Source organism: Python bivittatus, unplaced genomic scaffold, assembly GCF_059951505.1.
Source record: "Python bivittatus isolate LINGU-HERP-01145 unplaced genomic scaffold, Pbiv_v1 ctg000570_np1212, whole genome shotgun sequence".
Classification (NCBI taxonomy): Eukaryota; Metazoa; Chordata; class Lepidosauria; order Squamata; family Pythonidae; genus Python; species Python bivittatus.
The window spans coordinates 9,198,905-9,225,742 of NW_028277097.1; the positions used below are offsets into that span (position 1 = coordinate 9,198,905).

Consider the following 26,838-nt stretch of genomic DNA (forward strand, 5'->3'; position numbering starts at 1 on the left):
GTTATCACCAACACCAACTACCAAAATAGACTGAAAGTTGCTGCAGTTCTTGAAGACATTGACGTAATATTGCACCGTGCATTGCAATCAATAACGGATGTATTGAATGAAAGGGAACATGAAGAATATTACTAAAACATGTTTCTTTTCAACATTCTTGTCCCCCCACCACCTGAAACAGTCCTACATACATGGAATTCTGTCCTCTTGAGCAGAACTGATGGGACTTCCTGTAATGTTCTAAGGATGGAACTGGAAGATCATGTGAAAAAGTCTTCATTCAGAGGTAGCCCCCTCCACCCACCAAAAGCTGTTCCCCACTGCTGAGTTGAAGTGGTCTCCAGCCATCCCTGAGAGGGCAGAAACCGTGGCTGGCCAAATGCTGCCCCCCCCTTGCAAATCCTGATCTTGCTTCCGTCGCCTCTCATCCCAACCACTTCCCAGATTCTGGTGTTTGGAGACAGTGCCTGGGCCCTCTGGCCTTGCAGTCCTCCCTCTTCAGCATGTCACAGTGGGAAAATGCATCTGACAATCGCGACACCTCTCAGGAATGGGTTGCAAGGCAGGTTGCACCCCAGGGCTCTGCCAAGTATCTGCTCCCACACTCCTTTCCTTTGTGACTTGAACAGCATGCTTTTAAAAACCAAGGAGGAGTCCTAGAGGGGAGGGAGTCACTTAACAGCAGTTCCAGGAATAAGGTCTCGCTCTCATTGTGTTATTGTTGCACTATCACAGCCTGGCACAAAACTGACTAGGGCCACAGAGGACTCACCACAATACCAGATGGCGGTCTAGGCTATAACACACATTTGCTCAACTGTGCCTGACCTAAGAATGCATTCAGAAGTAACAGGGAGTCACCTTTAGGTCTAGTGGGATGCCTGGGAACAAGCCTACATCCCTGTACTGTGATTTTGTTTCCAACAGCAGGGAAATTAGGCAGTGGGAAAAAGACTTGTCCAGCTCTTTAGAGCAGGGTTCCTCAACCTCAGCAACTTGAAGATGGGTGGACTTCAACTCCCAGGATTCCCCAGCCAGCCATAGCTGGCTGGGGAATTCTGGGAGTTGAAGTCCACCCATCTTAAACTTGCCAAGGTTGAGAAACACTGTGGGAAGGACAGTGTGAAGGGGGGAATTGGGTTTAAATCTGAACCAACCCAGTAGAATTGGCAGCAAAAAGATAAGGAAGCTGCCGGTGAGAGAGGGGTTGAGGAGAGAAGGTGAGGGGAAAGGGAGTGAAGGCTTCCCTTACGGAGGGGTGAGGGAGCGCCCCCGCAGGGGGGCGGAAGAAGAGGGGCGCTTTGCACGTGCACAGAGACTGTCTTGGCCGTACGGGCTCCTCCCTCGAGAGGCATCGCGTTCCTTCACCCCTTCCTTGGCCCGAACTGCCCTTTCGACTGACCGCGGCGCTTGCAGGAGAGACCAGGGGCGGCTGGTTCAAGAGGCGGCAACGGCAGCTCGGCTGCCATTGGCGGGCCGCGCCGGTCTTAAAGTCCACGCCGCTCTCCCGGGCGGCTGCGGCGGCGGAAAGATGGTTTGCTCAGCGCGGCTGCTCCTCGCCCGCTGGCCCCGCTTCTTGGCCGGGAACAAGCCCCGCGTGGCGCGGGCTGTCTTGGGGAGAGGTAAGTGGAGGCCGCCCGGAAGGAGCCCCCCCCCAGACGCACTTTCGGTCGCTCTGCTTCGCTCGGCGCGAGGATGGCGGCCGCCGCGCCTCTGAGGATGTCCAGAGTGCACTTGCCCCGAAGGCTTGCAGTCACCAAAAAAAAATAAAATAAAAAAAGCAGGGCGGCTCTCCCACAGCCCCATCGAGGGCAAGTAGCCCAGAGGGGCGGGTGGAGATCCGCTTCCCCTTCATTCAACTAGGGGAAGCCAAAGAACCGCTTTCTGGAAATGCGGTCGCAACTCCAAACCGAAGCCCCTTTTACACTATCCATCATACTGTATATAATGCGGGTGAAAGATCTGGCGGAGGCTGCGGGAGCGGGGTCAGGATCAGGAGGGGCGGGAGCACCCACTGCCCCCTCCTGCGTTCTGCCCGGGTCAGGAGTGTCGTCTGAAGGCGGGAACACGCGCGACTTTGCGCTTGTGATCTGGGAATCGCGCACAGGCAAAAATCCCCCTCCCCTCATTGATCCAGAATAGCCACCAACTCCTGTTCGCGTTGCGCTTCTCCTAATCGGCACCTCAGAATCAGCTCGCTGCTGTAGCATGGAGTTGCGTGTCCGACCCTTCGCACGTTCACTCGGACATCAATACGGCCGGATGCAATTCAGTGTCTTCCCCAATACAGAGGGCTCGATCTTTTGCAACTGGGAGAGATTTATGAGATTAGATCTAGTAAGGGGACTTTCCGTATTCCAATGCAGGATTTTCTCTCTAAGTACCAGGGCGGGGTGAGAGTCAAGAACAGGAGCATCCGACCGGAGGATGGAGGAGGCCTGGTTCCCCTGCTCCCTTACTGAGGGCGGTGGGGAAAGAGTGGAGTCACTCGAAAGACCTCTGACCTAATCCAACCCGGCGCGTCTAAGTCTGTTTTTCAAACCTCGCAACTGGAAGATGCGTGGACTTCAACTCCCAGAATTGCTGGCTGGGGAACTCTGGAAGTTGAAGTCCACCCGTCTTCAAGTTGCCAAGTTTGAAAAACGCTGCTCTAGGTTATAACGTTGTAGATGATGGAGGAAGTTCATCCTTCACCTCATCCTAGACACATCCAGATCAGTGCCTCCCTCCCTCCCAAATCCTTCAGGTTTAGGCGGCAATCGGAGCTACCCATTGACTTGGGAGTCAGTAAGCTCCCACCAAAAGGCGCGTTTCGACAGTGCCAGCATTAACGATCGAGGCCTTCCCGGATCGGATATCCCCGAGATGTCTTCTGTTTCAACCCCCGTCATTGGTAGCCCTGCTGGCTGGCGATTGTTAGGGAGGCTGAGATGCCACACAGCTGGAGGGCGCCAGGCTGGGGAAAGGAGGTTGATCGAAGCCCGAGCGAGCGAGCGAGCGAGGCGCCGCGCGAGCAGACCCGGGGCCTCCGCGGGCGGGGAAGAGGACCTGGAGGGGAGCGCTGAGATGACCCGTCGCGGGAGAAGAGCGAGCCAGGCCAGCGGCTGGGGCATAAGCGAGCGACCCGCTCGTGGGTGGAGGGGAAGGCGATCTCCACACCCCTGCTTTTAAGCCACCTGCCCGTTGTCGGAGGGGAGGCCGCCGCGAGAGGCGATCCTGCCCGCCGCCTCCTTTGCTCCAGCCAGAGCTGGTCTCTCCGGCCGCGGCGCTGCACGGCAGCCGCACGGCGAGGCAGCCGCCAGCCAAGTGTTGCTGAACTCTCGCTGAACTCCCACTCCCAGGTGCTTCTCCATTGGCCGAGGACCTGGGTGTCTGCAGTACCCTTCCCCTGGGCTGCCCCTTGGACTTCGACCCCAATCTTTGTCCGGGGGGAGGGACTTTAGGTCAGCCACTGACTCTCAGGAGAGCCTCCTAAAGTCCTTGACCTGCATTCTAGGGGGAAAAACAGCCCCAAACCGTTGAATGCTTTTGTTTGAATGAACCTTGGAATCTTTGGGGCAGGGTTGGGCTTCAGGGCTTAGTGATGGTCTAGAGAACAGATTTCCTGACATTTCACCGGCAACTGTGGCTAGCATCTCCAGAGGCAAGGGGGTCAGCTACACAGACCACGGGCAACGGAGCAGGGACTGATGGGCTTCTGTCTTTATAGCCAGGTGACCTGACTTCTGATTGGTCAGAAGCTGGTTTCTGATGCAGATTGGTGAGGGCTGGTCTCTCCCGCTGAAACATCAGGAAATCTGTTCTCTACAGCAAGGCACTAAACCCTGAAGCCCAACACTGCCCAACAGATACCAGCTGTGAAAGCCTAGACCAACTCTGGAATCTGCTTGACTTTTCCCTTCTTTGGGAAATGACGAGATGTGGAGGGGAGGGAAGGGGGCTGGGTCCACAGGGCCAGAGAAAGATTTGGGGAAACTATGGCTGCAGGCAGCTGGAAAAGGGAGGGAGAAGAGTGGAAAGCCAACTGGTGCAGTTGCTCCCTCCTTATCTCTCTTCCTGGATGCTCCTTCCCCTTCTAGCTAACTTGTAAGTGAAATCAAGACACCTTGGAGTAAGATGACTTCTCATGATTTATATGGATAGACTAGTGTAGTTTTCTTTGCACAGCGATGATGGTTGACCTTTGCCTTCTTCCAGAATAGTTTTTCAGTTTCTTAGAGCAGCCAAAATTGGAAACAAAAATGCTGGCAGACTTTAACAGAAGAGAATGTGAGCATCTTTGTGCCCATAAATACCAACTTGCCTATCTCACTGTGCTCTCCAGACATGGTAGACCCTACAATCCCCATCTTTCTGGCCAGCAAGGAGCAGAATATTCATATTTGTGGGGATGATGGGAACCGTCATCCAACACATTTGGAAGGTGTGAGGGTGGAGCCATTAATGTCTAAAGAAACCCCACTAAGCACACTGATATGAAAATTGTTCCTGAAGGATGGAGGTGGACCTAACTCCAGGGCCTCTTTTGTGTATATTCCACAAAACTCAGAGCTCAGATTTGTATAAGAACTCTTTCCAGTCTCCCGTCCTGGCCCATGCAGTGCAATTCCAGAGTTTGAGGTGACATTTCATCCATCACAGGCAATGTCTTTGCCACAAAATATGAACATTATTTGCCATGAAATTAAACTGCATTTCAGAAGGCTACTGTAGTAGGTTTTGATCATTGTACTAATCTGCTTTTCTGTTTGTTAGAGGTGCATCAGCATCAAAAACCGAAAAACTCTTTCTGCCTCCAAACAAAAATGCCTCCATGTGCCTTTTTACCTGAAAAGTATGAGGTAAGCCTATGCTAGTCTTGGTTCTTATGCATAACTTGTGTCATTGATACCAGTGGGAGCTAAATGCAGTGCCTTGGTTTGGATCAAACCTAACAAATGTCCACTGTGATTGTCATTCAGGAACTTGGGTGAGGCTGTAGCTCAGGAGCTGAGCACAGGTGTGATACCTGGCAAATCTCAGGTCTCATCCATGGCATCTTGCAGAATAGCTGAGGGGGTTCCTGCCAGAAATTCTAAACAGTCACTGCCACTCAGTGTTATCAGGCTAGAACAAACAATGGTCTAACTAAATGGCTGCATTTGCACCAACCATGTAATCTAGGTACTGAGTTATTGCTGGGTGCGTATAATACTTTTTCAGGTTATGATCATGGAATCATGCGGTGAAAGGTTTGGAAAGACCTTGGAGGTGATCTTGTCCCTATCCAGTGCAGGATCCATTATTACAGCATCCCCCCCAGATGGGTATCCAGCCTTTGTTTTAATACCCCAGTGAAGCAGACCTTCCCCCCCTCTTCCCAAAGTAGTCTGTTCCATGCTTTCTTGTAATGTAAGTCTATTGTTTCTTGTCCTGTCTTCTGGAACAACTCTGAAGAATTCTGCCCCATCTTCTACAGCAATGTTTTTCAACCTTGACAACTTGAAGATGTATGGACTTCAACTCCCCATGCTGGCTGGGGACTTCTGGGAGTTGAAGTCCACACATCTTCAAGTTGCTAAGGTTGAGAAACACTGTCCTACACTACAGCCCTTTAGATACTTGAAGAAGTCTATACTGTCTCCCTGCAAAGTCTTTTCTTCTCCAGGCTAAATGTACACTATGCCTCCACCCATTCCTCATGTGTTTGTCTTTCTAGGCCCCTCATATTGGTTGTTCTCCTCTGGACATGCTCCAGTTTATCCATGTCTGTCCTAAAATACAAATCTAAAACTTGATGCCATCTATGCAGTCTAACAAATTCAGAATAGAGAGGAATAATGGTTTCTCTTGTTCTTGACACAAAATGGGCTGGGTTCGTACATCAGGCATAGCTACCAAAAAGGAAAAGAAAATCTACGATTCAAATTAAGCAATCTTAGCGTGTTGTGTGAATGCAGCCACTTGGCCTTTATCTAATCTGATGTTGTGCTGAGATTCACATCTTTCGAGTGAAAGTAAATTCACAAATACTTATTTTTAATTTTTTGCTACCTACAGTCCTATCCTTATGAACAAATACGGAAGATCCGCAGAGAGAACGTGTTCCCATCCCTGCACACTTATTACAAGAGACCACTCCTGATCCATCAAGGACACATGCAGTGGCTGTTTGACTCTGAAGGACGGAGATACCTTGATCTCTTTGCTGGAATTTCTACTGTCAGTGTCGGTCACTGCCATCCGTAAGTCAGCTTTTAACACCCAAGGTGATATGCAAGGGTGGGCATGACTGAACTCCATTGGCAGTGTGCGCCCTTTGCAAAGATGCAGGAAACATTCTCTTTCTTTTGTTGCTATTGGCTTAACTTCTCTGACATCATAGCTACTCTGTGTAGCCTTGATTTCGATGGGTTGAGGGCAACTCAAAAATTGAACAGAATCTACTATTCTTGCTCGTACATATTACCATAACCTAAAAAAGTTAGTCGCTGTAGTGGAGGGGGCTGATTTGGAAATCCAAGACAGTACAAAACCTAATCCCCCTTTTTGCAGTTGCTGGAGCCCCTTCCCACCTAATTGCCCAAAACTAGTGGTGCAGTTTCCCAAAGTTCTGTGATGGGGTTTATTCCAAAATGGTAGAATAAGCCCTGAAATAGGTTTAATATATCTTAACCACATGTGAAAGCCACAATGCTGCAGAAAAATGTGGAAAATCCTGCCACATCCCTACGAGATATGATCTTTCTATTTTTTTTGTTATTGCTGTTTTGTGGAATGTGGCCCAAATGTTGTATGGCCCCCAGCCACCAAGAGGTTGCCCATTCCTGTTCTTGATCCTGATGCCACCTGCGCCTCAATAGCTGCTGGGTCATATGACATTGTCCCAGGGCCCAAAATGTCACCTGCAACATCAAGGCCCCCCTCACCTTCTTTCCATGATAGTTGCTACTCCTTCTCTGCAATGTTCTTCTCGTTTGTGTATAGAATGGGGAGTCAGACTCTGTGCAAAAGGAAGAAAAATGGGCAGAAATCTAACATCAGGATAGGCAATTGCTGAAAAACAGTTGTGACACTTTTCATGATCGTCTTACTGACCTAGACTTTGCTTTTCTCAGAGGATTAACAGAGGAATTTCAAAAAGAGCCTCCCATGTAAAACAGCTGAAACGAAACTAATAATGAAGCTTAATTCTCTTTGTTTGAGTATGACTAGAGGAAAGAACTTCTCATCCTGTGCAAGTGCTAATTTACTTAGACACACTAAGAGGAATGTATCTCTTCAATATATTTAAGCACTAAATAAATGATCACAGGCTGCCCTTTTTACATTTAAACGTTTTTGAACTAACATAGCCAGGTGGTGAAAAATCTGTTTTAGCCTGAGGACTGGAGTGTCTCTAAGCAAGTGTGTGAAGATATGTGTGCATCCAGGCACAGGTCAGAACTAGGACAAAAATGCTTACTCTCAAATGCTTAGAGCCAACTCATTGTATCTGGAAGACCCAATACATTTCTCTGAAGACAAATGAACATACGTATACAGCTCTTCATAGATACAAAAATAACAATGTACGCATGTCACTCACAGGTAGACACTTGCTCTGGGAATACTCTCTTCTGAAATTCATGTGGTACCAACCATATGTTTTTTGGAGGTTACTAAAGACTTAATTCTTCATCCAAGTCTTCCCTCTATGGATGCCACACATGAAATTTCTTCCATCCATGTATCCTGAGAGTGTGTCAGTATCCTGCATAAAAGTCCTAGTTGGTGAGATATAGGCAACATATATTGGCTTGCAAGACAGACTCTAGAATAGAGACTCCAGCTTGCACAGAATATCATGAGCATGTTTCAAAAGAAATCAAGCTTTGGCTCTACTTGTGGCATACCAGCCAAAATGTGCCAGAATTGACTAGGGCTGTCCTTACAATTAGTAGGGAATGCTGTGTAAACCAAAGCTGGTAATTGTGAGGAAGTTGGTATTTTCCAGAAATTGAAACTACCCATGTGGTGATGTTCCTTTGTAACATTTTGTTCCAGGTCTGAATTGAGTCCAAACTGATTTTAACAAACACAGTCAGGTCACTTCTTCTGTCCTTGTGTCCTCATGAATGAGCAGCATAGTGATCTAGTCTAGACTTTTTCTATATTACTAACAAGAGTTATGCGAAAGCCTCAATTGACCAAATTGTTGGGTGGCAGATGTCAGCATCAGTAGACTCATCTGGTAATGACCTTGGCATATGGAAGACTGTAAGTTGAGTTAGAAGAGGAGTAAATCAAGACAGTTGACATATTGAAAAACAGCAAAGCTGCAGGTGTAGATGGTGTAACTGGAGAAATAGGGATGTGGCTTGCTTATGGGATGTGAGTGTGATTTGTTTAATGTGTGTGAAAGCTCCATCTGTGCCTGATGATCAGAAGAACCCTGTTATTGTTCCTTTATATAAAAGGAAAAAGTGCAAGACTGAATGCGGAATTTAGAGGGGAATTAGTTGGTTATCTGGGCAGGAGTTTGGCAGAAAAGGTACAAGAGGTGACAGTGAGCAACATTTGCGGAGTGCACTATGGCTTTATGGCAATGGTTGCACAAGCCAGATTTTTGCTCTTCAGTGGGTCATAAAGAAATGCTTTTTCTTTTTTAGTTACCCCATGCTGGAATACAGCTTTAAAATGGGGCTGGGAAATCCCCACTTTGCAGGTCTAAACCAACCTGAGAGGAAGGCCTGTTATGGTAGGCTGTTCAAGTTTGTTCAGCGAGCAGCTGAAGTAGAAATGAAAGCACCCATGATTATTCTTTTGGTATTTTAAAATATGCAATATATGGTAAGTTATATTAAATTACATGTGTAATAGACAGTATGTCTTGCTATATATTATATTATATATATTATAATATAATATATAATATAATAATATATAATATATATTATATATTATATATATTATAGCAAGAAATGGAGTAGTGGGGCATCCTGCCAGATATTTCAGGGTAGCCTTATCTTCTCATTGGAGTGCCTAATGATCTGAACACCAGACACAAGAGCTTGTCCAGCTCTTTTCTAAGCCAAAGCAAAATCACTTTCAGTGTGTACTTCTGGTGATTTACATGGATGGGGCCTTGCAGTTTTCTTAGTATGATGTGTACGTAGTTTTCTTTGCCCGCTTCCAGGTCCAACTTCCTAGTCTAATCTGCCTTCTCAGATGACCTCCCATCAAAATATTAACCAGAGTTAACCCCACTTTGCTTGCTAGGTTAGCAAAGGTTGGGTAGGTGTTGCTGTGTAACTGGGCTGTGTTTGAATTTGTAGCAAGCTAGTTCGTTCTCCATCATTCTTCCCTTGGATGTATTTGATTTCCAACCAATATCAACATTCTGTGGCTCCAAGTGCCTTCTGAACAGGTGTAATCCTTATTCAGTTGCACTGGTGGACAGGGAAATACCTTTGGTGATGTTTTATTTATTTAGAGATTTTGTACTTCTGAAAACCGTGGGATTCCTGCCAAAGTGTTCCTATACCTTTGTCTCATTTCCTAGTGACTCACATTTGGTTCCATTTCTGTAAGTGCTGAAGCACTTAGTTCACTATTGTTGTTTTTTCAAATGCAGCCTGCCCATTATCTAGAACAGTGTTGCTCAACCTTGGCCACATGAAGATATGTGGACTTCAACTCCCAGAATTCCCCAGCCAGCCATGCTGGCTGGGGAATTCTGGGAGTTGAAGTCCACATATCTTCATGTGGCCAAGGTTGAGCAACACTGATCTAGAAGATCTTGTGGCTGGTTACAATCCATGATTAAAGCAAAGTAAAACAGTAAAACCACATGCATACCTTTTTATTTACCTGACACACTATTTCCTTTTGGGTAAACAATTTTATGCAAGGCACAGAAGAAGACAAAGAAGCAGTGGGCAAAATAAATTAAAGGCAGGAGGTCAAAGAAGAGGAACTCTAATTTAATTTAGTTTACACCAGCACCATTCCCTGAACCTTTCCATACCTTTCATCCTCAGAAACCAACCCTGCTTCCATCACAACCATGGACTGATTCATACATTGCCTTTTATGTACTGTAAATCAAATTTTAGCTTAAGTTGAGCCGTAGGGTATTTATAATAACACCAACAGATAGCCAGTTAAAGCATAGAGGGCATGCAGGTTTCAGAGGCTGGGTCCCAAATGTGAGAATTTGTCAAAAATTGTCAAAAATTTGACAAAAATTATCAAGAAGCAGGAAACAGACTAGTCCAGTCTGGCCTCTGGAGGAAGGGGATTCCAAACAGAGCACTCCAACGAAGACCTAATGTTTCTTTCCCAGCTATGGGATGGTGAGGAACTTTCCAGGCCCTCATGTTCAAGCAGGAGAGATGTTTCTTCAAGCCTTAGGCTCCTAATGAAGGACTAATATTGCCACAAATTAGATGTGAAACCAACTGCCACTTTTCCTAATGAATCCAGGAAGGTAACAGCAGCTGCTCAAAAACAGCTTGGGCGCCTGGGACACACGAGCAACATCTATCTGCATCCAGGAATCCAGGAATATGCTGAGAAGTTGGCCGCACTGCTTCCAGGCTCCTTAAAGGTGTGTTAGGATGGGCATCTGCAGGATTGTTTCAGAGGGTTGGGGTGGGTGCATGCCATCAATGTCGTTTATGTAGAGGGAAAAGGAACTGGGCCCTAATATTGAAATGGGATAACTCTGTGAGTTATGGTAACCATCTGAGAGCTGGAACCGTTGAAAATGCAAAATAGCTATCGAAAAAGAGGTAATTTTGCACTGCCCTTGGTTGGATTGGTAACTGTGCATGAATGTAGATATGTGGTGGCTTCAAACTCTTTAATGCTGCATTTTCATCACCATCTTTGTCCTAGGTAATTTATCTGACTAATAGTGGTACTGAAGCCAATGACCTGGCAGTGTTAATAGCAAGACTTTTTACCCGCAGTGATGACATCATCTGTTTGAGGTATTTCTGTTCTGTGCGTTGTGATTTATCTTCTTCAGTGGCCTCTATGTTTTCTCTAAGAATCAGCAGATCTCCCATAATTGGCTTGCAGACATTCATGCCAAAGCATTTCCATTCTAAAGCCTTTTGATCAACATTCTCTCCTGAGTTGCTGTAAATCCCTTTTTAATTTCATTAGCATTAAATGTTATTTAACTCTGCATTATTATTGCTACTAGCTGGCCATTCTTATGCTAGACAGATCACTGGTTAATAATTCAGAATATGTAGTCTGCTAATGGAAGCTAATAATGAGTATTTTGTCTTGTGAAATATCTATTAGATATTCGTATTTTCTTTCAACCAATATTGAAGGCATGCAACCATAACTGACCTGCCCCAAAGCATATGAGATCACCAAATCTGGTATGATTTTAATATCACCCTCAAACCTTACAAGATACCAGCATTCTCATGCAAAATCTGAAAAAAGTATTGCCACATTTAATTTTATAGCAGCTTTGGAAAGCAGGGACCACCATAAAGAAGTATATGAGTGCCCTGACACCCTTGATTGCAGAATTGGCAATCCCTGCCCTGGAGCATTCAAGTAGAACTGATGATGAGTTGGTGCTCCATCAAAGATATGAGAGGAAGCCACTACACAAGAATACATTCTAAACTGAGAGTGTCTCTGTAATAATGCACAGAGCAAAATCAAGACCTGGCGATGTGATCAGGCCTGGGGTTGCCAGGGGACCGGGGAGATTTTGTGATGGCTCCCTTATGATTTTATCCCCTCCTATTTTGTATGTTTTTGCAGCTTTTTATTTGCAATTGCTTTTATGTATTTATTCTTTTTAATTGTTGTACACTGTCCAGAATCACTTTGTGTGAGATGGGCAGCTATATAAATATGACAAACAAACAAACAAACAAAATGAAGTTTAATTGGATCAACTACAGTTACTGGTCTTCAAACTGGATATTCAAAACGAATTAGGAAAACTTTCATGAACTGAATCCACTATTATGGATGCAAACTTGTACTTGAGAAATGGGAACTTCCCTTCCTTATTTTGTTCTTGAAACCCCCTTCTAATCCAGTTCTAAAAGATTCCCTAGCCTTCTAAAACACATTTGATTGATTTGGAGGAGTACATTTGATTTGTCAATTGCATCTGTCCACTGGAAGAAGAAAACCATTGGATACAGTCTCAAGAACAGAGGGTACTAATATTTTAATAAAGATGAGCCACTGAGAGCGTGCAACTTGCCAAAAATATATTCCACTGAATAAAAGTTCTGTGGGTTTCAGAAATGTGTCATTTTTCTTTATTCTGCAATCAACATAGCTTCTGAGATTCTAAATATATAAAAACATTAGCAGGGAAATTAATCAGCCACGGTTGAAAATGTGATGATTTTCTTTTTGCAGAGGAAGCTATCATGGAGGTAGTGCGTATATAATGGGCGTCACGGCCATTGGAATGTACAAGCATGGTGTAGCCAATGGAGCCAACTGCCATTCAGTCAGTATCTTGCTTCTTTTTTGGGGGGTGGACATGTTTTTGGAACATGTTGGACATATTCCTGATTGGTGTCAGTATTGCTGGTATTGGATCCCATCAGCTTTTGAGCCACTTCTTAATCATAAAGAATGAAAAGAAAGTTGACTTTTCAAGGGAAGGTACGCAGACTGATGCTACATTCAAGTGTCTTTTTGTCACTTGGTGGTCTATTCATATTGTAAGTTTGACCAACATGGCTGTGTTTGAAAGAAATTGAGGCGAATATTTTGTTGAATTCATGAGTCAGATCAAAATCTGCACTCTTAGCAAAGAGCTATAGGATGGGGCTTTAATAGAATGCTCACCTGACTTTGATGAAATATTGGTGTCTCCATCAGCCTCACTTTCCTTATTTATGTTCTTCTTGGGATACCACAGGTTGACCTTTCTATTTTGGTCATCTCTTCATTCAACATTGCCCCCCCCCCCGTCTTATGATCCCAGGCTATTTTGGAGCCTTTTGTCTAAAGCAGTGTTGTCCAAACTTGGCCACTTTAAGATGAGTGGACTTCATGGCTGGCTGGGGAATTCTGGGAGTTGAAGTCCACTTATCTTAAAGTGGCCAAGTTTGGACAACACTGGTCTAAAGGCTCCAACTCTAATGGGCATGACACCCCAGCGGTTACCATTGACAGTTGCTTGATTTCATGGTCCATCAACATGATTAGATGTCCTGCACAGGCCATCCACATTTTAAGATATTGTGTAAGCAAGGGTGGGTAACATTTTTCGGGTGGCATGTCAGAGGTAAAACTTGGGTGGGGCCAGGAGCAAAAGTGGATATAGCCAGGATTATAGGTGGGTGAATTCAATTAAAAAAAATCTTTTGAGACTTTTAAAAAGTATTTGGAAATCCTTATTATGTACTTTAAAAAAATGGTCCTTCTATTTAAGAGTAGAAGCTGGGTCTCCAATGTGGTATCTGGGAGTTATACAATGTCATTAGTATCCAACAAACTTCCTACTCTAATTTTACACTCTAGATTCCTTTAATGAGAAAAAAAAAGAATAATTTAGCATATTACAAAGGAAAGAACCAACTATAAGCTTAATCTATATTTCCAACTATCCTGCTGGGCCCCAGTAGCATTCATAAAAATGAAATGATGGGTAGTAAAATCCCATGTTTTATTTGTCTTCTGATAGATTTATGGATGTTTTGTATTTGGCTACACCAGCAAGGGTTGGTGAGGTGGGAATCTCTGATTCTTATGCCAGAGAAAACTTGGTTTATAAACAAGGGATAAATTGTGAAGATCTCTACTGTAAGAGTTCATCTTTCTCTCTCTTTGCCATCTTAGTTCTGTCTTTTCTTCATGAATTTCCTTTTTAAACATCTAGCATACTCAAATGTATTGTAGTGGAGCAATGAACATCTTTATTTCTATTGTTTCTTTAGACAATGTTGCCTGACGTTTTCCGTGGTCCTTGGGGAGGAAGTCATTGTCGTGATTCTCCGGTGCAAACAATTCGAAAATGCTCCTGTTCTTCAGGTTGGTTAGTAAGGAAAATCCTCTTGATTTTCACAGGCAAATACAAGAACATCTCCCTAAGGGTATCTACTTGCCCCACTAGATTGGAAAAAGCAGGCATGCTCCAGGTCCCTTCCCTTAAATATTGCCAACTAGCGGGACCTAGGAAGCATGCCCACTCTATCCCACCTCAGGAGAGGTTCTTGTTATTGCGGCCCCTGCCCTGTGGAAACCCTTCCCCTGGCGATCTGGCAGACCCCCACCCTTTTAGCCTTCCTGAACACCATAAGGAGCTGGCTCTTCCTTCAGGAGCTGGGGCAGAATGAGATGGGAACCTGTTGAATGGTTTGTTGGGGGCTTCTCAGGAGAATGGCTAAGGTGCTGTGGGGGTTGGTTTTGCTTTTGGTTTGCTTTAGAAAGTAACTTGCAGGCATATTGATGCTCAAAGACACCCCAGTGGGGTCTCTAAATGTAAAGCTTGTTGCTTACCAAATATAATTCTTATTTGTGAGTGTACTGGGTCATTGAAGGTGAATCATTACTTGCTTTTTCCTGATGTTTGCCCTATTCTTCCTCAAGGCCACGTACATTCATGACAGTCCTCCAAAGGATGGTAGATGAATCGCAGGAGTAGAAACTGAACACTTCTGGAGGACACCTAGTTGTGAAAGTCTGAGATATAACCATTTCAGTCTTATCTGACTTGCTATCACATACGGTGTATAACAGGAATATAAAATTAAGAACTGGATGTGTAGTAAGCTTATTTATCGGTGAAAATATTGAAATATTTTTATTCACTGAGACATTAATATCTCATGCTGGCACTACTCCACTACTGATAGCCACTGGTTTATATTGTCTTAAAGTCTTGTTATTGCTGTATTTTAAATTGCTGTACTTCACCTGGAATATATGGCACAACAGAGGGATCTGTGGTGGGGATCAAAAGGATGAGATAGCCCCTGAAGCTCCATTCCTTTTTTACACGTATTGCACAGTTTACATAAAAAGGGGTGGGAGTTCAATCACATGGTTGTAGCCACCCATGGATGCCCCATTGCATGACCAGCAGTGTAGGAGTATCTTAAAGAAATAAATACTCGTGGTTGTTCCTGAAGCTTCTGAAGGATATTTTCTGTACTTGTTTTAAAAGAAAGAGAAAGGAAAACGTATGAAATGCATGTCTTGGCAATGTCACACATCAGGACATGGATCTTCTGTCAGCTTCTTGACAATAAGTGTCAGGATGTGTTTAATCAGTTCTCCATCATAGGATCCTTCCCCAGTGCTGAGTTGGTGTTATCTACCCATCCTTATTCAACAGAAATTCACTAGGGTGAAATTTGCTTTCCCCATGGCTGGTCCCTCTCCTGCTTCTCCTGCCTCTCTCCACAGTCCCTACCTGAACTTCTTTCCAAGATAGTGGGTAACAAAATCTAGTAGGTTTCATATAACTTCAGGTTTCCCTTGGATTGTGTTAGAATAAGTGGGAAAATACTACTTCAACACGGGTTCACTAACAACGATGTAAGCCTGGCAACAAGATGAAGGCAACATCATGGAGACATGGCCAAAAAAGGGCGTAGCAAGGCCAACTTTATGCCACAGTTGGGGGCAAGTGGGGAAAGGCCTTTTGGCACTTTAGATGTTAAAAGGGACTGGGATCTTTCTTTCACAAATAACAGCCTTAAAATAATCAATGTATGGCTTCTCCCCTCTCCCCTAATACAGCAACCTGCCATGCAAAAGACCGGTACATTGAACAGTTCAAGGACACACTCCAGACTTGTGTTCCAAACAAAATTGCTGCATTTATTGCTGAGCCAATTCAAGTAAGTGTTTTTGTAATAGGCTGTGAGGACCTAAAACACTTCCATGCTCTTTCCAACACTGATTAGTTCATAATATCCTTGATTCTTAAAAGAACTGCTTTCTCATTATAAAAGATGATACAATCTTAAGCATGTTGTATTCAGTGGAGCTTACTCCTAGATGTATCTAGGTTTACAGCTGCTATCCTATACAGCAGTGTTTCTCATCCTTGGCAACTTGAAGATCTGTGGACTTCAACTCCCAGAATTCCCTAGCCAGCCACTGCTATACATATTTAGCCAGGGAGTCAGCTCATTGAACTCATGATGCTAGACATGCATAGAATTGCACTGTAAAATGTGCTTTGTTTTCACTTGAAAAATAGATTCTCACAACATCACTTCTGAAGGTTTGTGTATTACTACTTTAGTTCAAGAGAATAGTTATATTATGTAAAGTTGTGATTTCATAAAAATTAGACAAAAAGGTGGGGAGGAGGCAGGACAAAAGGGAAAAAGAGAAAAAGAACATTTCAGGGAGATCATCAACCAGTTTAATCAAAATTTGCAGAAACCACCAAGACATCAGGTATTTCAGATCATTGCACAACTTCTCTGGGGGTGGGTTCCATGTGGCGATTCCTTGGACATCCCAGCTTCTGTCTTTGATCTGGCAGGAGGTTCAGAAGGGATTTCCTTTAAGGATTTAAACTGAGCACTTTTAAACTTCCCCAGTACTCGTTAAAAACTAGACTGTAAGAGTCTTGGATGTGCTAGGTACTAAATCTTTACCTAGGTAATAGCGGCAAAAAGAGTGTTAGCATTCTCTGAGTAAGCAGGAGAGATGATACAGAATATACACCCAGTCCTATTTCATATCTGGCACACTCTTTTCCCATGTGGTCCCTACACAGAGACACTTTTAACCTTCTGTTTCTCCTACGTGCAAGACCCATCCATTGAAGGCAATTATATGCTCACATTTTCTGCATTCCTGTTCTCCTACCCAGATAATTTGCTCCTCCTGGGTTGAGCTCTCCTGCTACTAATGGAGCCCATCAGCCAATTTTTCAGGCCCAAAGTGCCATCATGTGATCTTATATGATGGGTGTAGTATGTAGTATGGCTGAGCCATAGGGTGAAAAGTTGGAGTTTTCATACCTCCTCTCCCACTGCTTATCTAACACGGGTGTCATTTCACCAGGTAGCCTAACCCCAGCATGTGAAAGCAGTAGAGCTCAGCCTATGTTCCTTACTAGCAAGGAACATAGTAAGGGGATAAAAAGAAAACAAATTCAATAGCACCATCACCTGGTCCCGGGCATTGAAGTGCATCCCTAGGAAAATTCAGTCTCTCCTCCTTTGGGAGATAGATCAGTAACACAAGGTATAAATACAATCAAATTTTATTTTAGAAACAGAAAAAAGAACAGGCAGCCGTCCTTTTTAATTTTAAATAGTCACCTGTAAAACATCCAGTGGTGGAAAAGAATAAAATATTAAGATAGCATTTAAAATGAATCTCCAAATAGAAAAATATACAGGACCACAAGATACTGCTGCTCTGCTCCTAGTTTAGGGTTCACTCTTCCAAGCTGCAGAAAACATAATTTACTGAGCATTTATAAAGAACATAATACTAGAGACCATAAAGCATTTAATAGCTTTAAGAAAAGCAGAACAGAAAACAGAAAGGAAATCAAACTTAATACAGTTCTTAGATAACTTTTTTGTATTTGTCTAAAGAATAGACGACCTCTATGCCAATTTATTACTTGGAAGATCTTTCCTGATAAATCCTACTTGTTCCCACCCTCTCATCTGCATCTTCTGCTTGAATTTACAAAGAGAAAACTTGTGCCAACTAGTAGAAAGGGAGGGGGTGCATATGCACCAAACCCCCATGTGCTTCTGCTTGAGACAATGTGGGTAGGATCATGGCTTCATTTGGTGAGGGTTCAGCCATAGGCCTGTAATGGGTTTGAACTGCATGCAAATATCCTCTCTTAAAACAAAAGTAAAAGGAAGCATTTGGGGTCAATTATGTCTAGGATCCAAGAAACAAGTAACTGCTGGAATATTTTTTCTTCTATGCTTTGCCCAATAGATTTGGCAGTGGGAAAGAACGCTTTGCTTGAGCATATAAGTGCTTCTACCTGTTCAAATAAGAATACCCAGTTGGTGCAGATCCTTTCCTATTTCTGTCTTGCCCACCCTTTGATTTATCCTATTAGCATCCCCCTGTCTCTCTTTATATATCAGCGCTGCCGAATTAAGATACTGCTGGAAATAAGAGGAAAAAAATCATGTTCTTGATGTGGATTTCTGCTCCGTGAAAGGAAGGTCACCATTTCTTTTGATTGCTTTTCCCCTGCATGTCTGCTTTCTCCAGGGTGTAAATGGAGCTGTTCAGTTTCCCAAAGGATTTCTAAAGGAGGCTTATCAGTTGGTGCGTGAAAGAGGCGGTGTCTGCATTGCAGACGAGGTGAATATCTCAATGTAACTCCCTTGTCCAAAGTTTTATGTGCATCATTTCTACACTGACAACTATTTTAGGTATCATTGGCAGAGTGCTTATGATGGCTGGGTCACTGGGACTGGGACTGGGACTGGACAAAGCATTTGAAAGGGGCACTTTGCAAGACAAGTGAGCTTGAGGGAACTACCCCTCCTAAAAGCAATGCAGTAGGTATGTCCTCCAGAAAAGTTGCAGGTGTTCCTTGAAGGCTGTCCCAGTTGTGTCTGTGCATAGACTATACTTTGGATCACCAGCAGAGCAAAATATCAGAAGGAGTCTGCTCACACCTGTTATCATATGCCTTTTAATAAAATTGGTGAGTCAGACCAGAAGCTAACAGACTCCTGATTTTTTTCCCACTATAGACTAACATGGTGTAATGGTCTGTGGGAATGACCTTGGGAGACAGGAGGAAGAGCCACAGCCAGGGGAATGGTTGGATAAGAGGCAGCTTAGCCTGCAGCAGGAACGTGGGTATGGCAAAGTCTCAAAAGGGAACCTCCCTAGTTTCTTGGGCAATAAAGGTGACGGGGAGAAATATACTTTCAGACTTGCAAGATTATGTTAATGTAGCCTTACAATAAAGTAGAATAAATTAGTTCATCTGGGCATGCTTCCTGTCTGGACTACCTCGCAACACATGGCTCTCCTTCTACAATGTCTACAGCAAAGCAACGTTGCTGTGCACTCACAGAGACACTTAGATAGTAGGAAAACCCTTTGAAGTAGCCCTGCTCAGCCTTTAACACTTTAACAAGAGATGGTTCACTCACACCAACCTGATTTGCAAAGTCCTCAGCCCACGTAAATCATTCTTTCCAAACTTCCATTGAGTTGGAAAGAATAAAAAGTGATGCTGCTTTAAGAGTTGCAGTGACTTTAATTAATGGATTTCCTAGAATAGCAACATCTCTTTTTTTCCAGGCATGTGAGAAAGCTTAAGAAAGGTTGGGCTGTTATAATGAAAATCAGAGAGGTGTTGTTTTTGAATAAAGTCAAAACTGGATCCTTTTTAAGGCAAGCATAGTCTCCTTGAACTGTGGAGATGGTCCAAGACTTGAGAAAAGACATATCGTATTCCAGGGTGAACATTCTGGCACTGCAAACATCTTTCACAAATTTCTACGTACTTTACTATATTGCTATTTTTTTCACATCTATGTGCCAAAATAGGAGAAATGTCTCCTGAGAATATGCATCTACAGGTTTTTTATCATAGCCAAGTAATAATTGATACAAAGATGAGTGGATCTATAGGGCCGAATAATATGAAAATCTGGGAAAAAATATTTAAAAGTTGATGTAACTGAAGATTGATATGCCAATACATTGTATTAGTATCTGTATTAACAAGGCATTGCTCTAGACCAGTGTTTCTCAACCTTAGCAACTTGAAGATGTGTGGACTTCAACTTCCAGAATTCCCCAGCCAGCATGGCTGGCTGGGGAATTCTGGGAGTTGAAGTCCACACATCTTCAAGTTCCTGAGGTTGAGAAACACTGCTCTAGACCTCTGGAGGGTTATGTTAATGTATTTACCTGAAAGCATATTCTAATTTACCTATAAAATGAAAAGGTCATCTGACAATCTAGTGATGGAGACAAAGAGAGTTTTTTTCTGTTCAATTTTTTTCTGGTAAATTCATCCCTAAATAGTGTTGAAATGGAATTAACATTGCAGCCCCAACCATCCAGCGACATCACCATGTTGCACACTTGCCCCTTTAGAGCTTTTCTGCAAAAAACAAGTATTCTCCCTTTGCAAAAGTTTACCATTCTGCCCTGAGTGAACCACCAATGGCTGCTTGTTAGCTGTACACTCAGGTAACCATCAGGGACGTGTTGTGTAAAGGCATCAAAATCATCTTGGGCAATCCAGCGTCCTGTAAAGTACTTTTACAAAATCCAGAGGGAATGAACAAGAAGCCTAGCTGAAAATTGATGTGATGATGAGGTCCATCATTTCGTCTTTTTGCAATTGAACTCCAAAGAAAAGAATTGTTTGTCATCTATTTACGACAGAAGAACAGAACACGTTTCTGAACAGAACAGGATGAGAACGGAAAGCAAATGCAGAGCAAAATTTAAACTGAATCCTGAACTCAAGAGAAGTGGATGGTGCTTTCTCTAAGGACTCGACCATACATAGATTTCAGTTAGGAAGTCACTTCTGTGTAAGAAGCAGTGGTGAAATACCGGTATGCCCGTAGCATGTCTGACAGGGAACTTCACAACTTCCCACCAGGAAACAGTACCCTTAAAATATAGATGTTATTTATATAGAAGAACTCTAAACCTTTTTAAAGCACCTCTCCTTTGCTCCCTGAAGGTTCAGACTGGATTTGCTCGAACGGGGAGTCATTTCTGGGGATTTCAAGGGCATGATGTCATTCCGGACATAGTTACCATGGCAAAAGGAATTGGTAACGGCTTTCCGATGGCAGCGGTTGTGACTACGGCGGGTGAGAATTGCTTTCACGCTTGGTGGGTTTCAGGCTGGAGGGAACAACCTTTTGATGCTCAGAGTCTGGGGGTGGGGGTGATGCCACACGTGGGGCGCAGCCACGTCAACATGGGAGAAAGGTCGGGTAATTCTCTGTGGTTGTTTTCCTGCATTGGAGAGGGATTTGAGGTTTTTTCCCCCCCAACAATGTCATGCTTTTCTTAAGGCTTTCCTTATGGTTTTCCTGTGTTCCTGCCTCAAAATGGCAGGATGCTATGCCACGTATTTCAGCAATCATTTCCCCAGGGGTCTTGAAAGCCCTAAAAAAGAGGTTTGATTACCTGTTACTCTTGGCCTCAGGAAGTACGCTCCTATTTTACATCGTGCATGAGAAGATAAATTTTGCTGGATTAGTAGAATTTTATCTCATATAGGAGAAACCACAAACACACACTATGAAGGGACACTCTGTATGGTCACTGACTCTAATTTTTATTGCCTCTGACTCTCCTCTAATTCTTCTCCCTTTTCCTTCCCTCGTCTCAGCTGGGGCATATAAAACTTGTGCAGGGCAATGTTCTATTAATAGGATGAACCGGACTGTGATTCATGAATGCTTATGAAATAAATGTGTGAGTCTTTAAGTGTCATTAAAGTAATAAAGTATGACTTTATGATAACAGATGTAATATCCAGCCAACAGCAGGAGGGCCGCAAAACATCTTACAGTTCGTTTTCTTCCATTATGTTCCACCTGCCTATTTTAACTTAAAATAACTGTTTCAAAGATGCTACAGGTCTCTAGTCCGCTCTCAGTCAACAGAAACTAAACCCTAAAGCACTATTCTATGAAATTTCTGGGAAGCAGGGTAGTCATCCATTTTATAAATACTCCTAGGTTTAAAATAGAAAGATTAGCTAAATATTGTTGAATGAGGTTATTTTGACCACAGTGGAGTTGTTAAGTCTTCCTCATTTCTGCAGCTCCTTAAAATCTGTAGTGATAAAATTTATTGGTAGAATTGCAGGGCTTAATTGTCAAGTAATGTGATATTGTAGCTTTCGGATATATTGACTGGGCAAAATAAATGAATCACTTTTTAATACCGTCTGGCTTGGTTCTGGTTTTGCAGTGTAAAGAAGGCCAATCCAAATAGGTAGTTCAGCCTATCAATTCAGGGGACCTGAATGAATGAATTGCTTTGCATTAGAATAACCTGGCATTTGCATAAATCAAACAAACCTTCAGGTGAAAATTATTTTAAGTGGAAAGGCCTTTGGCTGTATGCAAACTTATTTTGCAGTATGGTCCACTGAATATTGAGACTTGCTTCTGAGCAGAGCACAGAAGTTCACAAAAGTTCTTCTGAGCCACTGTAGGAAGGCTGAGGTCCCAAATATTGTGGATGTTGGTCTCTGTTTTTATGCTTCATCCAGCTGCTGATCTCTTTAATGACTCTAGAACTTCATTTATTAATACTAATGTATTTTGGTTTTAGAAATTGCACGTGCTTTGACAGAGAGCCTCCACTTCAACACCTTTGGAGGCAATCCTGTGGCTTGCGTAGTTGGATCTGCAGTTCTGGATGTAAGAAAATGTTTCCAGTTGTTTTTACTTATATTATTATTTATGACCTTTGATAAAGTTGCCTTTCCTCCCTTAAATTAAAGGGACTTTTTGTTCCTGCTAAAATGATGGCCTGCTGTACCTTAAAGCATGCACATTTGGTCACCTTGTCTAGAAATTCTTTATTCATTTCTAGCAAAGTGTTCTGGAACCCATTTTATTCTATTTTATTCTATTTTTTTATTTTCAAACATAACTTCCTTCTCTGCTTAAATGCAGGGAAGCAAAGGCAGGCTGAAGGTTTCCATTCACGATAATAAGCCCTGAAACTATGGAATAAGAGGCTTTCATGCAGATAGTTCAATGCAGATGATTCATGCTACCGCAGACTCCAGCAAAATTAATTGGATTTTGCATATGTGTAATCTCCACTGTACTTTGTATTTGGACAGAAACAGTTAGGCTTGAGAGAATGCATGTTCTCCATATTGTCAGGGACATCTGCAAAGTACTGTATTGGGATCAGTACTTTAGGTGGTCGAAGCTCTACCCCCTTTTTAATGTGGGCCACACACACTGCATGCAAATATATTATGTCAGGGCTTTGATTGCCCCAGTTGCACCCACTATTTTAATGATGGAACCCCCCCCCCGAAGCCCATGAATATTGTATTAGATCTAATGTAATCCAGAATGTTTCCATGTATTTGCACATCATGAATTTGATTTTAATATTTTTTGACTGGTGTTATTTTCGTCTAGTTTCTGAGGCCCCTTGTAGAACTAAATGTGCCTGTGATGCTATTTCAGAATACTTGATGATTTCCTTTTATGGTTTTTGTGTGTCTAGGCAATAGCAGAAGATGGGTTGCAGAAAAATAGCGAAGATGTTGGAACTCACTTGCTCTTAGAGTTTGCTAAGCTGCGGGATAAGTTTGAGATCATTGGAGATGTCCGTGGCAAAGGACTTATGATTGGGATAGAGATGGTCAAGAATAAGGTCAGGAATGCACTCTGTGGGCCTGTAGTGTATGTAATATAGAATCATAGAAATGAGTTGGAAGGGACAAGGGTCATCTAGTCCAACCCACTGCAATGTGCAGGAAAACCAATTTACCACTCATGAGAGGTGGTTGTCCAGCCTCTTCTGAAAAAACTCCAGAGAGGGAGAACCCATAATCTCTGTACTGTAACGAGACAGTTCCAGTGTTGTACAAATGCTACTGATAGGAAGTTTTTCTTTTTTATTCTAATGAATTTCAAATTTATGGTTGCTATTTCTAGTCCTAGTTTCTGTGTTCATGTCAGCTTCCCTTTATGTACCTGACCATGGCTATTATATCATATCTCCCTTCAGTTTCTTTGCTCCAGACTGAAGAGTCCAAGTTTGTTCTCCTTATCCCCATAGGATATGCCTTGAAGTCCCTGTACAGGTAGTCCCCAGTTTAAGAACAATTCTGTGCCCAAGGTCTGTCCTTAAGTCGAATTTGTATGTAAACCGGAACAGTATTATTGTATAATACTGTATAAGCAGTATTGTGTAATTAACTTGAATTATTGTGTATTTAACTCGAATTTTGCTGCAATAGGCTTCATTCTTAATTATGGGTCATTGTTAAACCAGCTGTTCTTAACCCAGAGACTACCTGTATCATCTTCATTGGCCTCTTCTGAACTGTCTTCAGCATATCATCCATAGTCTTCTGGAACTGTTGTGCCCAGAATCATACACAGTACTCCAGGTGTGGTCTCACTAGTGCTGAGTAGAAAAGAACCGTTTTCATCATTTATTTTGGTAACTGACCAACAAAATTTACATTCAATACTAAAATTAAAACCATCCAGTTGTGCCAAAAGTCTAATTTACATATTATAAGAATAACCAAAATGTAAGGTGCTAGCGCAAATATAAAAGCATAATTATCAATACCATTAAGATTATAAATATAATTAGGATTATTAAATCAATGATGAATGTAGTGCTATAAATCTATGTAATTGGTATACTATTATATAAAACTATATATAAAGCTAAAAATGACTAAACAACCATGATACAAATGCCTACCCCAGAATATAAAATTAATAAAATCTATACTTGCTTGAGAACCTCTGTTCTCATGTAAGCTATTTTGAGTTCTTAATGGCAGAGTGTAAATTTAATAAATAAGTAAATAAAATATATGATGTTGTAATGTTGGGTATGTCAGTATGCAATTTTACAGGTTTCAGAAGAAAGTTTTTGTGATTAATGGCTATGTATCATTTGATTCTTTCATGTCTTCATGTTTTTAAAAAATGAAAAAAGATGGGAAACTAAAGTTTAATCTTTCTTCATAGGAAACTCGCCAGCCGCTTCCAGCTGAAGAAATGAACCAGATTTGGGAAGACTGCAAAGATATGGGAGTGCTGATTGGCAAAGGAGGAATGTATTTACAGGTATTGTAAATTTTGAGAAGCATATTAAGCTGTGACAGTAGCACATACAAGAATGACCCATCCTGAAGAAGAATCAATGACCTTTTTTTAACCTTTTAGCATTGTTTGAGGCATATAAAAAAGAATAACACAGCAGGTATTCCTCTGCATTTCAAAAGGTTGGGCCTCTGAGAGGTTGTGAGGTTGTTGGGTGACACCAAGTAATTTAGGATGGTGAAACCAATTTCAGCCTCACCCCTTCTCCAGTGACATTATCATGCCCCATCCAGACCTCAGAATAATAAGAAAAGTGTGGCCCCAGATGGAAAAAGCTTAGCCAGCTCTGATATAAATAATGCTTTATTATCAAAAAGGATCGTGCACAACTTTCTATGTATGAAGTAGCTGGTTCTGGTGGCTTGTTTCCAAACCTGCTTGTTTCAGATATATTAGCCTGTGCATGAAACAAAACATGGTTGCTTTGTTAGGGATGGAAGTAATTGGAGGTAGACAGAGAAAAAAGGCAAGGAGATTGGGAGCAGTAGGGAGGAAGAGAAGGGAGGAGAAGAAAGATGCTGGGAAGATCAAGGTTGAATGAACCAGTCGAATGCTCCACCTTGGAACACTGGCAGACAGCAGCTGAGGAGAGAAGGGGATGACAGCACCAAGATTAGGGGAGCAGAAGGACCAGTGAATATATCATGCTGGGAACTGTAGAGGAGAGAAGGGGTGTGACACACAAACACTCTATCCTACTGACCCTGCTTGGATTTTGGTTCCCCTCTTACCAAACTGTGACTGACCTCCAACTGTTCAACAAACCACCAGAGTCCAATGGTTTGTTCTGGGTTCAAACAAGTCCATTGCACCTATCTTGTGCATGCCCATTGCCTCCACTGGTGATAGTTGGATGACTCTGAACATCAGTTGGAATTTTATAAACTCTGCATTTGCGTCCTTGTGGGGTTTCCATAGGCCATTGTTTCTCAACCTTAGCAACTTGAAGATGTGTGGACTTGAACTCCCAGAATCCGCCAGCCAGCTTGTTGTAGATTGGAGTTGCTTTAGCTTGGCCCATCCCCACCCTCTGCCCCTTAAGCAATATTTTTCTCTGTGATTATATCTATTGCCAAGACATGTCTACTACTAAGTAGGTTTACTCACTATGTGATTTTCTTCCGTCTTCTAACTTTTCTGTTTTTTTCTCCAAGACATTTAGAATTAAACCTCCTATGTGCATTACTAAGGAAGATGCAGATTTTGCAGTGGCTGTTTTCCACGAAGCCTTAATAAGACATATGGAAAGAACAACGGCTGAAAAATAGGAGTCCTTTCCCTCTGGACATGAAATGCATTGACTTCACTGTGAATAAATCCATGAACCAGAACTCATTGCCTGAAGCACTGATTCATAATGGTAATTTTTGAGCTTAATCTGGATAGGGCTGCATGCAAAAGGAAGCAGGCTTCTCAGCACACAACTCTGGTGGTTTTATAGCTTGTGTGGCAGCTGGACAATATGTGCATAGCTTATTTAGGAAAGCCCAGATGATGTTTCGGCTGAGAACATGGCAGCCATCTCCTCTTCCCCTCTACACAAAGGGATTTTAAAACTGAGTGCTAGGAACACGCTTCTGCCTGGAACATTGCTGGAAACAGGTGTGAAACGCAGCTGAGCACCAAAGCAACTCTCAAGCATATGAGTTCTGTCCAATCCTCTGCCATAAGGGGACAAGTTAATTCTGTTGCTGTTTCGCTTTGAACTACATTAGGGAAAGCACATACCCAAATGTTTTGAACAGAATGCAATTCCATAAAACAAAAACTGGAACATGAGAAATTATGTTCAACAGACATTCAGAAACCTTGTTACAAATTTCTTGATTAAAGAAGGGGGCCACAGACACTTCCCCATCAGGTAGAACAGAAGGATGGTTTCATGCTGATTAGTGCTTTAATAGATTGACTAGCATATATTAAACTAAAGGAACATTAATTCAATTCTTAGCTTTTAGATCAGGGATGAGGAAGCTATGTCTGTCCAGCTAAAGCTGAACTGACACTTGCAGATCTTGCTGGCCACACCGGCTGAGATGGCTCT

The 26,838-nt window shown here is 42.7% G+C and overlaps 1 protein-coding gene across 1 annotated transcript; it reads left to right on the forward strand.

Annotated features, from left to right (window-relative positions):
* The first annotated feature begins 1,486 nt into the window (after window positions 1–1,486).
* Window positions 1,487–26,125, forward strand: AGXT2 (alanine--glyoxylate aminotransferase 2). Its single transcript, XM_007426678.3, has 14 exons — window positions 1,487–1,622; window positions 4,756–4,841; window positions 6,040–6,224; window positions 10,447–10,570; window positions 10,861–10,955; window positions 12,373–12,466; window positions 13,905–13,998; window positions 15,712–15,812; window positions 18,184–18,276; window positions 20,639–20,771; window positions 22,252–22,340; window positions 23,170–23,319; window positions 24,660–24,758; window positions 25,949–26,125. The coding sequence occupies exons 1-14, from the start codon at window positions 1,532–1,534 to the stop codon at window positions 26,060–26,062; spliced, it is 1,548 nt and encodes a 515-aa protein (XP_007426740.3). The 5' UTR covers window positions 1,487–1,531; the 3' UTR covers window positions 26,063–26,125.
* The last annotated feature ends 713 nt before the right edge of the window (window positions 26,126–26,838 follow it).